This window comes from Pollachius pollachius, assembly GCF_949987615.1.
Source record: "Pollachius pollachius genome assembly, chromosome: 7".
NCBI lineage: Eukaryota > Metazoa > Chordata > Actinopteri > Gadiformes > Gadidae > Pollachius > Pollachius pollachius.
In genome coordinates, this window is record NC_136940.1 from 6,015,581 (window position 1) to 6,028,241 (window position 12,661).

The 12,661-nt window shown below is 44.7% G+C and overlaps 1 protein-coding gene across 1 annotated transcript in view; it reads right to left on the reverse strand.

Moving 5' to 3' along the window:
* The window catches only part of atp13a3 (ATPase 13A3), a gene marked incomplete at its 3' end in the record, with an annotated part of 34,354 nt that overhangs the window by 18,095 nt on the left and 3,598 nt on the right, over nt 1-12,661 (reverse strand). The window contains exons 2-10 of the mRNA XM_079740123.1: nt 10,369-10,443; nt 5,725-5,811; nt 5,211-5,384; nt 4,125-4,343; nt 3,892-3,962; nt 3,331-3,414; nt 2,081-2,150; nt 367-501; nt 59-131 (exon numbers count right to left, since the gene is read on the reverse strand). Of these exons, the coding sequence (XP_079596249.1) occupies nt 59-131; nt 367-501; nt 2,081-2,150; nt 3,331-3,414; nt 3,892-3,962; nt 4,125-4,343; nt 5,211-5,384; nt 5,725-5,775 (877 nt within the window). The 5' untranslated portion in view covers nt 5,776-5,811; nt 10,369-10,443. The remainder of the gene's footprint in view (nt 1-58; nt 132-366; nt 502-2,080; nt 2,151-3,330; nt 3,415-3,891; nt 3,963-4,124; nt 4,344-5,210; nt 5,385-5,724; nt 5,812-10,368; nt 10,444-12,661) is intronic.

Below are 12,661 nucleotides of genomic sequence, written 5' to 3' on the forward strand. Positions count from 1 at the left end.
GATGCAGTTTCAGGTTCAATGAGCACACACAAAATCCACAAAGAAAGAGCTCACAAACCGTTGTTGGCTCGGCAAATGGACATGCGGACAATACTGTGCGCGGCCACCATGTCGCGTAGTGTGATGTATTGCTGAAAGAAGAACACAAGGAGAGGTTTTTCAGTAGGAAGCCCTGACGCCTGGTTGAATTCATTTAGTTTCATTCTCCCTCTGATTCATACCATCAACAGTTTGAGAGTTCAAGCGACCTATGGGTGCGGTTCTGCTTATGAAATGGCACACTAGGGCCCATGTGAAGTGCTATTTAACATGCCCACAAAACACTCGGATGAGGCTGTAGTTACAGAGTTGATTTTCGGACTGTACCTTTTTAATGGTGTACAGAGAGGTAGCTATGGAAATAAAGGACATGAACACGATGGTGGCAGCGTAGTAGTAATACTCTTCGAAAGCCCACAGGATCACACTGAAGAGCTGGAAGATGTAGAACGGATTCAGGACCTGTATGAGGACAATGGCAACCAGATGAGAGACACACACCGATTAGAGACCAGGCTTCTGGAAGCAGGATATAAAATGTTTATACTACATCATACATGTTTTACGTTTTGACATGGATATTGAACTCTGCTGCTGTATATCATTTACTGAAATATTGAAAAAAATAACACACCAAATGTGTAAGGAGTCAGAGCAAGAAGAGGAAATGAGGCACATACAAACGAGACAACGCAATGTCCCAATATCAAAATAGGGGAGGGAACTGGAATGAAATGGTAAGGAGCAGGAAAATGTAATTTCTTAGTTTAATTGGTACCACGTGTAGTGGCTTTCAGAACAATCTTGCCCATGATCAATTAAGCCTGTACCCTGTCCCTTCCACACAATAACTTATAACTCGGGGCAAGGCTTTCCCCAAATTATAACAACACCAACAAAAGGAGATCAAAGGGAGATCTCCAGTGTGTCGATTATAAAATAAAACTTTTTTTTATGACGGACCGTGACCCTTGACCTACTACTAGTAAAGAAAGTGAAAGTATTGATCGGGGAGTATCCTGTCTGATATAAGTGTCATTCACTATTACTAAACATGTGAAATACCCTGACAGTTTTCCAGAGTTTGCAATGATTATATGAATAAGTCTATATTAGGGAATATTGTTCTAATGATCCAACACATTTTTTTTTTTTTCCTCAAACCATATCTAAAGAGCTATAAATCCCAACATGACCATTAAAGACACTAAACTATGATGTTTGACTGGTGACGGACACGAGCAAAGTGTATGCAAGCTTGAATCCACAGTTCAAGCTTGCATACAGTGATCGCAGTGATCTTTTGTTAATGTTTGATCTTTAGCTTCTTTAATGATCAATGAAATACCAACACGACAGACCCCTGTTGGATGAGTGACCCAACTTAAATACATAGCAAGGTGTAAAGGTTGATGGATATTTTTCCCCTCATTTTAAATTCCTCATGTACAGGATCTAAACCACTCGGAAAGAAATGTATTCACATATCCGGTTTCCAGAGCTTCAATCCGGACTCATGATAGGGGACATAATATTAAAAAAGGGATGGAAAATACAGAGCCTCTGGATTCTGATTCAATGCAGTACTGGGCCATCAGCAGCAATCAGTGAAGTACAAATCCCATAAAGCATCGTCTGAAATAGATCTGCCAATGTGCCTGGTCTAGGAGCAGACTGCGGCCTACTGTCCCGAAAGCCAGGGATTTAGCTCACAATAGCATCAGTAGTCAAACATCTACCCACTGGATAAACTGGTTACATATGTAACATATTGCTCAAACAAGGAACATTTGGAAGTGTCATATTATGAAAATAGTATCTCCCTGTTGCACAACAGGTTTCCAAGAACTTTGTCTAAGCAATGCTGAGTCAAACCGTACTCCCTTGAAACAACGTCAGATTAGAGACAGCGGATAGTGCTGTTAAGATACTGACCACTTCTGCCCAATCCCAAGCAGTGCGTGCTCTTAATGTTTGATAGATGGAGTAGAACACATGCAATATCTGCAAAGTGAATAGTTTATTCTACTTTCTGCCCAACCTCTTTGATTAGCAGTTTGAAGACCGAAGGCACTTTCACCGCAATTTCATTCACTCCGAAGAACAGTCTCCTGTCAGAGAAAAACAAGTGTTCAAAACAGTTTACAAACAGAGAAAGGGCATAAACAAACGGTACATCACATTTACAAGGAGAAAGGACAAATGCTCACAGGCGCACCGGGGGAAAGGACACTAGTCAGTCTTCAGCCAAACCTTCTGATTGCGTCTTTTTGAATTATAAATGATAAAAAAACAATTGTTTAATTCACCATCTATTAGTCTATCTGTTAGTGAGGAAGACGCCATTTTTTGGGTGATTAATTGGAAATGAATTTATTTTTCTTAATTTCCATTCAATTTGCTTACTAATATAATTAAATGTGCAGATAGTTTCAGGCAAACTGAGGCTTTTAAATCACTGATAGATACACAGGGAAATTGACGTATCAGCATTTATGGCGGGCTAAACCAACATCAGTGTAACAAGATAAGCTACATAATGTTTCACGCTTGCCTGTGGTCTCATCTGTTCCGTTTCCTATCGTTAATCTCGCGTACATGATTTATAACATGATTGATTCAAACAGTTTGCAACTAAAGACCTTTGAGGCCGGCGATTACGTAGCCTTGTGAAACCGTTCAGATATTCACGTTTGCGTTTCGCAATGATTATCAATCATGCCTTGGCTGGAGAGCAATTGATTTCCAAAAGTAGCTCCAGCTTTATCTAGTTCAGAAATCTCCATCCACACAGAGCACTGCTCATGCTCTCTTCAACTTAACCGAATCCGGTCGGAAGTAAAGCAAAAACATTTTTGTAAACTGAGATAAGCCGTCTGTGCAGGAACTGCTAACCTTTAAGCTTTGTTAATCAGTTTACTTCAAACCAAAAAAAAAAATTGGACTGCGTGGGTTGCAACACTTTCCTCGAGCTGCGCCGTTGTTTTGTTAGTTCGGCAAACTGCAGCGTTTCCAGTTCGCTTGAACTGATCCTCCCTCCCCTGACTGCTGATGGGTCCAAGCTTTTTAACGTTTTTAGAAAAGATTTTCAACAGGGTCGAGGCCAGACCGATTGACGTAGAGAAACAGAAGGTGAACTTGTGCAGTCATGGTGGTGTCATTAGGCTAGTGATTACAGGCTTTACACACAGCACGGACTAGATCCAATGTGAATGGCACATGTCACGTCTCCCTACATCCGCCGTGGTTAGTTGTATGGGTGGGGGGGGTGGGGGGGGCAGGTGGGGTTACCTGTACTCCTGCAGGTTCCTGGACAGCCCGGTGCCGTGCTCAGAGTGCAAGGCTGAGCAGCTCACCTGCAGATCCTCCAGGCCTCTGGAAGAGCACCAGGAAGGGAGGAAATAAGTGATATGCAGTATACATTCTCATTTCAATCAACCCCAAATTGTATCCCTTGTTAATCACCTATAAATATGTAACAAAGAAACCCAATAATAAACATCTGTATAATTAAAAAAATTAATAAAGAAATATATATATATATATATATATATATATATATATATATATATATATATATATATATATATATATATATATATATATATATATTATTTATTTATTTATTTTTTAAATGGTATACATGGCAATAATACATATACACATCAATACAAGGTTAACAACATTACCATTAACTTTACCAGCCACTACATGATATATGTAGTGCTTAATTTATACACATACACACAGCACTGAATTCATTCATTAGATATTCCAAAGACACTCCAGCCCCGCATGGAGGTAGCAAATGAATCAATGAATCAATCCAACGAGTACATGCAGGGTGCTTACGTTAAAACCTCAAAGTTCTGCGCCTCTCCATTCCAGTAGTACTTGGCACTGTGGTGTGTGAAATATCGGATCTGCAGGGAGCAAAGGAGAGTTGTTGGTTGGGGAGTGTGTGTGCGTGTGAATCAATTAAAAGTGTGATATCACATACGAAACAAAGCCGTGGCCATGTGCGTGCGATCGTGCGCGTCGGACATGGTAGTGTGCGTGCGAGTGCGTGTGTGTGTGCCCGAGACCTGTGTGGGTTGGTATTCGCCATATCTGTGGATGAGCTCTTGATTGGGGTCGGCCTGGGACGTCTGATGGCGGGGTCCTTTCCCCGTGGCGGGCGACGGGACGTCGGGGGAGGTGGTGGAGGAGGGGGAGGTGGTCTGGGTATCCAGGATGTGGAAAGGGCTCCTCCCGGGAGCCAGGATCACACGCACCTTGGCCAGGAACCAACGGCGGAACTCGTCCTGTGGATGAGCGGTAGAGGAACACAGGGTCATGATTTCAGGTCCCGTTTTCAGGTTCTTCCTGGGAGCCTTGTCTGCCAATGAACAGTCCCGTGGGCAAGAGGAGTAAGATAATGACAAGGAGCAGGACAACAAAGACCAGGAGAGTACGGAAAGGTTTTTCTGTTCCGGAGATTAGGACAAAAGCTATTTCCGAAACATGTCATCGAGACAATCTCTATGAGATGCCACGCCCACTCTCTGTAATTAGGATTTGGAAGACCAGGTCCAAGTACTGAGATGGGGTTATCACGTGAATTTGAACCCCCAACCTTGGCAGTGTAGGTCCCATGTTTTACCCTTTGAGCTATCCAGGACCCCCACCCCCCCACACACACACACACACACACACACACACACACACACACACACACACACACACACACACACACACACACACACACACACAAACCACCACCGTGAAAGTATTTACAGTGCTAGTGGGACTTAGCCTGATATCGGAAAAACCAATTCACAAATGGGTATTAGTCTGGAACTGCTCTTGTTTTTGTAACCTCCACCCAACCCTACCCCTCCCCTTCCCTCCACCCAACCCTACCCCTCGCCTTCCCTCCACCCCTCCCCTTCCCTCCACCCAACCCTACCCCTCCCCTTCCCTCCATCCAACCCCACCCCTCCCCTTCCCTTCCCTCCACCCAACCCCACCCCTCGCCTTCCCTCCACCCCTCCCCTTCCCTCCATCCAACCCCACTGCCCCTCCCCTCCCCTCCACCCAACCTCTCCCCTTCCCTCCACTCCACCCAACCCCTCCCCTCCCCTCCCCTCCCCTCCACCCAGCGGTGGAGTCACCGCGGGGGCCTCGCTCACCGTGCTGCGGAGGAGCACCACCTGGGCGTCCTGCGCCGTGGTGCGGTGGCAGGTGGACTTGACGCACCACTCGGGCAGCCAGTAGAGCAGCAGCAGGAGGAAGCCCCCCGTGGACAGCACGGCCAGGCCCACCACAGCCAGGCGCCAGCGGGACAGGCGGAAGCCCTGCAGCTCCTAGGGGACCGGGTGGGGTCAAAAGGTCAGCACCGGAGGCCGACAAGCGCGTGGACAGGAGGAGGTTGGATTTGATGCAGGCGTGTGATGGGGCACACCTTGGACAGGCCGCTTGGGCCATGAGAGCCGGAACAAAACAACCGGATACAGAACAGCCATGCTAGTTGTATGGTCCTTGTATAATCATTAAAGGATGCCAAGAAATAAAACAAACACGTTTGGCGTTTTATATTTTTCCAAATGTTTCGTAAAAATCGATATTTGCCTTTTTAATAAGTGCCTTTTGTTTTACATAAAAGGCTTATGTAGAAGTAAATCAAATGAAACAAACCACCCATACCATCTCATCTTCTTCTCCTCTGTTGAGGATCTTGACGTTTTCCTGCTCCATGCTGTCAACGCTTGCGAAGTCCCAGCCTCCGAGTCACTGCCAACAAGACGGATCGTATAATCAGGCCCAGGTTCTGAATTAGAGATGGGTATCGATAGCCGGTTCCAACTGGGACCCGGGAAGCATTTTCACAAAGCCCGGGCCTCAATAAGCTGGGACTTTGATACATTTATAGTTTCCCCGGTAATACATAAAAAAAGATGACCGGTGATCCTTTTTCATCATGTGTATTTGCAGTGGCACAGGTCTGTGGCTCTCTAAAACACCAGAAACATAAGTTCTACGTTATTATGGCCTTGTTTCCGCAAGTCGACTCTCACGCTCTCACTACAAGATTTGAGCAACACCAATAGAAATCACAGCAAGGGTTCGATTTTTCATGGCTTAAGCTAGCGAATAAATCAGTTTCACCGATCACAATCAGGTCTCTAATTTTGTTTATCCAGAAGGCAACAACAATTTGCCAGACCACGGGCAATAAAAGTGTTCTGAACATCAACTTTTCATTAACTTAGACTAAATGACATGAACATCTTCCAGATGCACACAATGTTCAGCATCACGGACCAGACAAAGCGGAGATGATGAACAGTGTAGTAGGTTTGAAACAGCAGTGGTGCAGAGGGAAGCAAATCCACAGATGGACAATTTCAGGACATGATATTTAAGTGCTTCGATTTCAACAGCAGTCACAGCAGCAAACAGCCTACAGGAGGTTGAGTACCTGAATTAGACACATCCGGTACCTGTTCAAACATGAATCATTGTGTTCATTTACATGGCATGCAAAATGCTGATTAAACATAAGTCTCCCATGGCCCACTCCAAAAGAAATATGTCCAGTACGAGAGCTTGTATATCTAAAGTTGAACCTCATACTGCATAGCCATTTTGCCCATTATCCGAGTCACATACAGCGTGTATAGAGCCCCTTTACCACTGGACAAAAAAAACAACTTACACCCACTAACATCTGGCTTTCGTATTTAGTGTGAAAGGTTACAATCGATATTCATTCCCGGGGACAAATGACTCTACAGTCATTGTAGTCAGGGGTATTTATCAGCTCCAGCTCCGATCAGCGGTGATGGAAACATGACACTCCGGTGGACATTATATGCAAAAGCTATCCTGTTTTCAAGAATGGTGTTTTGATGGGGATGGACGCTCCAGCCGTTGGTAGACAGGAACAAAAATTGAAAAAAATATATCGTTCAGCGAGACTGAACAAGTTACAGATGTGAGAAAGAAGTTACCACCATAACATAGTATTAGCAATGTGTAGCATCTTATCCTATCCATCTTGCTGTATACAGGGAACGGGTTAACCAATTGTTGGTGCTTGGCACTTTGATATATGAACATCCATACTGTACCGACAGCGATATATTGTTTCTCTTTCTTCTGACAAATGTACTTAACGTAAGTCGCTTTGGATATAAGCGTCTGCTAAATGCCCTAAATGTAAAATATAAATGTCACATTGTCACTGCTGCATTCTATTATTTACTCGTTCAACGTCACAAAAGTACAGTTTTACAGCAATTTTGTGACATTGAACGTGACACACAGAGGCAGTTCTGCCTACCGTCAAATGGAAAGTAGTCAATCATCTATTGAACAGGTTGAAATGTTGGTTGAAAAACTGAATAAGAAACCGGAATCATGTAGCCGTTTGGGACCATAAAAGGCTAGTTGCCATGAGGTAATTTCAGTGCTAAAGCTAGACAGAACCGACAAGATTTACCTCCTAGCCAAGTAAGGTTCCACCACAACTATACTTTTGTACTTTAAACTTACAAATGAGAATCATTGGATACTCATTCATCTTAAATCTTCAAGGTGGGTTTTCATTCATCTCTTGTCTGATGTCAACGTGACTTTGCTGTGGCCTCAGGGTCCCCTCGAAAATCAGATGGCACAGTCTCGATCGCATCGAGTGGCCCAATGATCCCGGGGAACAAGGAAAAGGGCCCACAGCGTTCAGGGGGATTTAAACCCTGAACACAGATAGCCTAATATGGGGATATTTTTGGAAGAGATAGCCGTCGAGGTACATAATAGGTCTCTCTGTGTACCTCACCTGCTGCGACCGCTGCTTCAGTGCACCTCCCCAACAATGTCACCGCATATCAGGTAGGCCAATATCGGCCACAGTCTTTTGATTGTCATGCCAATCTTTCCATTTAATTTGTTAAGTGAGATAAGATCAGAAGTTAAACTTGACACGTCTTCTTCTCATTTGAAAGATCACCAGATGTCATTGATTGATTGATTGATTGATTAATGGTGTTGGCAGGCCTGCTTTTGGATCCAGGGCCTTGCCCGTGCAAGGTCCCAGATCCAAAAGAGGGCAGAATCAGTGCACATGTGCTCAAGTTCACCCTGACAACCATAGTCCAAAAGTAGATATGGTTTCATAGGCTGAATGAGTGGAGCTAGTCGCCCACGCTGGGAGGAGGAAAGATCACAACAGGTGCCATACTGTATACCTCCAGAGACAGCTGGGGAATATCAGAGGAGGCCATTTAGCTTTGAGTGCCACATCAAATCCTTGGCACGTGCGCCCACGTATGCACGTAAGCACACACACACACACACTTACATGCCACAGAGAGAGAGGAGGAAATATGAGAAAAATGAGTAGCGAGAGAGGGACAAAGGAAGAGATTAAGGGAGGTGGGTAGTAATTCTCAGAGGCTTTTGGCAGGCCACCCTGTTGAGAACAATGGAGCATGTGTGTGTGTGTGTGTTTGTGCGTCTACAGACAAAGTATGTAATTTTCTAAAAATGTGTGTTTATCTGTGGGTGCGTGCGTGCGTGTGCGTGTGTGTATGTGTGCGCGTGCGTGTGTTTTTGAGTGCCCATGGGCTTTTGTGTCTATCTGCACGCGTGTGTGCGTATGTGTGCATGCGTGTGTGCGCATACATGCATATATTTGAAAGTACATGCAACTGTGTTTATACGAGTGTGGGGGACAAGTAAATAGACAGAAACAGAGGGGGGGGGATAAAGGGCTCAGACTGGGGCTGTGGGGCTGAACATAGACTTTGTACTGCAGGGTTGTTCTGTTCCCAAGCCAACCCGTCCAGACTCCAAGACCTCAGTGAGGTAGTAAATAGTGGAGAGGCTTTCACAATGAGATTAGAAAGGAGGCGACGATGTGAACGTTGGCGTGATCTTAATCCGGTTCCTAAGACTCCTTTTCTCGCCCTGACTGAGATCAACGTGTCTGAGGAGGATGACTAGTGACAGTGGGTCAGTGGTAGCCGGCTACACTCTGGGTTGCCCTGGGAAAAGTATGATCTTCCTTTACAGAAAATAAGTCTGCAACTAGCGGTGACCTTACACCAGAAAACATGTCAACAACAGTGGTCAATCCCCATTTGGAGTTCCTATATTGCAACGCAAATCTAGATAAGGGCTTGTTTTTTCTGGGAATGTATGCATTGCTGTCAACGGCTGTTTCAAGTGTGATTTCATGTAAATCCCAGGTTGTGCTAGATAAAAAGGAATTGCATGCCGATACATTGCGCAACACCAAGGGTTCCCACCCTAACGGCCACCCACACAGTGCCTCTCCTGGCACTGTTCTAATCTTATCGGCCTGTCGCACCGGGGTCATACTCTTTCCTTGACACAGTGGGATATTTAGCTTGGGACCAAGCCCTTCCTTGTATTTACAATGGGAGCCCCTCAGCCGGCGCTAGGCACTGGGTGCGAGGCTAGCCAGTAACCCCCCCCCCCGAGGCTACAACCCCACCCCATGCACCGAGGCTGGAAATGCCAGGAGCACGACATCACAATACAAGGGGGACTTTGGCAAGCAAAGCAGGGCAAAGCTGTGGCCGCGTACGTCTTGGGTTCGTGACAAACAAGGCCCTCAACAGCCACGCACCATCAAGCCCATTGAACTCTGAGGCAAGCGCCATCCTCTGTAGAGGGCAGGTGAGCTCCTAGTCCATGCGATGACCAGTACGACTGAAATCAGATAATTACAGACTCTTGCAGACAAAAGTAAACCCCCAAGGCAAGCCGGCTTTCCGTTTTGTTGCCGACATACCAGTAAGCTACCTTCGACAAAAAAGTAAAGCTATACAAAATGAATAAATTGTCTGGCAGGTCTGAGACAACCAAAAGAAAGCGAATGAGAGAGAAAGAACCATACACAACCATGTTTTAAAAATGTGTTTCAAAAAAAAAAAGAAGAGAAGAGACAGAAACTATGACTCACTCCCGTGACTTCAAGAATGCCAATGATTACTTGGTTCCCCTTCCCAACAGCAAACATATTTTAACACAAATGTCATCTTCCAACTGCTCCACCACGTGTAGCCATTGAACATATAATATAAATATATATTTTCAACAAGTTACAAAGCTGTTGTCACTTCCAGAGCATATTTTAACCATTATCTATGATAGAAGAGCCAAATCTTCGTTGGCACTTCCAAAAAAAAAGTTCTAGCAACTAAAAAGGTTACCCGCCGCTGCTCTACCAATCAGAGATGGGGCCCCCCCGACCCTAACTTTAACGAGTACAGGATGTTAAAGGACAGGGGCCTCATAGTCTGGTTCTCCATGCACACCCACCTTGAGGACCTGGGTCCCTGTTGCTCTCAGGTAGTACCCCTCAGTAAGCTCGTTCTGTCACACCAACCTGGATCCCTGGGAGAAAGAATAACACACAGACCCGTAGAGTCAGTAGGGAGAAGGAGGTTGATGAAAAACAAGAGGAATTTCAGATGGCTTGACAAAATCTGATGGAACCATAATATTCTACACTGAAAATCTACAACAACAAGGATAAGCACATCATGAATGTGGCCTTAACGACGTGAATTAGGTATAAGGAACAGGATGATGATTATAAGGTTTGTCGGTCGGCAGTTTTACAGCCTGATCAAACAAGTCTTAAAGAAGCTTAAAAAAGCCGCTACTCATGCATTTCGACAGAGGCAAAAATCTATCGGTCAGTCAAATAATGCTGCCAGTTCTCAATTTGATGTAAGAGGCCAGTTAACACAACAAAAACTAAATTCAGAATATTCGCCTCTTATATTGTGTGTTTGTTAAACTTTATTTTTTGATGAACGCATGTTATCCAGTTTTTAAAAATAAATGTAAAAATAAAGTACAATATCAATGGTGTAAATGCTCATACATCAACACAAGCGATGCAAACAGACTGAACGAGCTGGTACGGAGGAATAGCTCCGTAGCTGGAGCTGAACTTTTAGAATCTGGAGGTGGTTGGGGAGGGGAGGATGAGTAGGAAGCTGGACGCTGTCCTGGAAAACTCCTCCCATCCCCGCTATGATGAGCCAGTGAAGACAAGGCACCAGTTCAGGCACCGACTCTTCCCAAACCACAAAGTGCCTCGACAGTTGGTCAGAGTGTGAGTCAGTTCATTGGGCTAGTCGCCATCAGGCTCAACAAGCAAAGCTTGACCAGGATCAGAAAAAGTTAAGACCTTGAGTTAAGTCTACTCCTCAAATTAGACACTTAACTACCTCATCTGTCTTGGACTCATATGTGTACATCTATTGAGACAAAGATTGATAGAAAGACTATATATTGTATATTTATATTTATTGAAAGACGATACATAAAATCATTTATTACATTTTTATTCCTATTATTTTGCTTTGGTCAGTACTCTGACCTGTAGCTGTCCTGTGCTTCATTCTCAAAGTCATTGCTGCTCTAACGCCTGAATTTCTCTCCAGGTATTAATAAAAGGACTATCTTAACTAACTTATTGTTGATCATTTTATTTAAGTACACGCCAATGCGGAGTGTGGACATAAATGTAACCTTGGACAAGGAGGTGGGCACTGGGCATCTTACTCATGAATGCCTCCAGACAGACAGGCGGACATTGGGGTACAAACGTCCTAAACCACTTGACCATCCGAGGTCATCAGTGGTTCCTCATCTATAAATAGAACACCATGAGCAGCTGCTGGCCACTGGTCAACCTTCTGAATCCCTGTGTCTTCAGCGTCATGAGCTACGTGGAGAATGACATTAGTGAAGAAACCAGTAGTGGTTGCAACCGGGCGCAAGTCAAACCACAGCTGAGGGGAGTTGGGTGTCATGGTCAAGGACCGGTGATATCAGACTGCTGACCTCCAAAAAGAGACTTAGTGTGGGGTCGGCTTAGCACAGGAAGTACAGCCGGTTGGCTGGTAACCAGGTTGCTAGTTCGATCCCCGGCTCCACCTAGCAGAGTGCCGAGGTGTCCTTGGGCGAGACACCTAACCCTAATTGCTCCCGACGAGCTGGCTGTAGCGTTGCATGGTTAACTCCACCGTCGGTGTGGGAACGTGTGCCTTAACCGTTGTAAGTCGGTATACCTAAAAATGCCGTACACGATTCTGTGGCATGTTTACAAGGCGAGTTCAAAGTTTAAGCTGCAGTCAGTTTCGCAAGTAACCTGACGTTGCCACTTACAACTCAGCGTTCAGGATAAAAGAAAAGTTCCAATTCATCCAATTTAATATAATACATTATATCAAATATAAAAATAAATACACAATATATTTATAATCTATCCTCCTTTCCCCAACTGAAGACATGAAGCATGTGTCTTCTGCAGGACAAAATATTCCGATGCCACACAAGGGTGCTCACTGGGGAAAACATTGCGGTATTCTCTAAACAAATGAAAGCCATTCATTCTTGCTGTTAAAGTGACATTTAAGCAAGGGTCTGTAATAAAGACTCTGGCAATATGGGTTTGGCCCAACTTTCATAGGGATGCTATTAAAATTGGATTATTCTGTGCTTTTGGGAGCTGGGGGGGGGGGGGGGGAACCATGAACCACCAGAACCGTGTTTGCCGGGAGCTATGGGGGATCTTCACCATGTTAGGATATCTCCC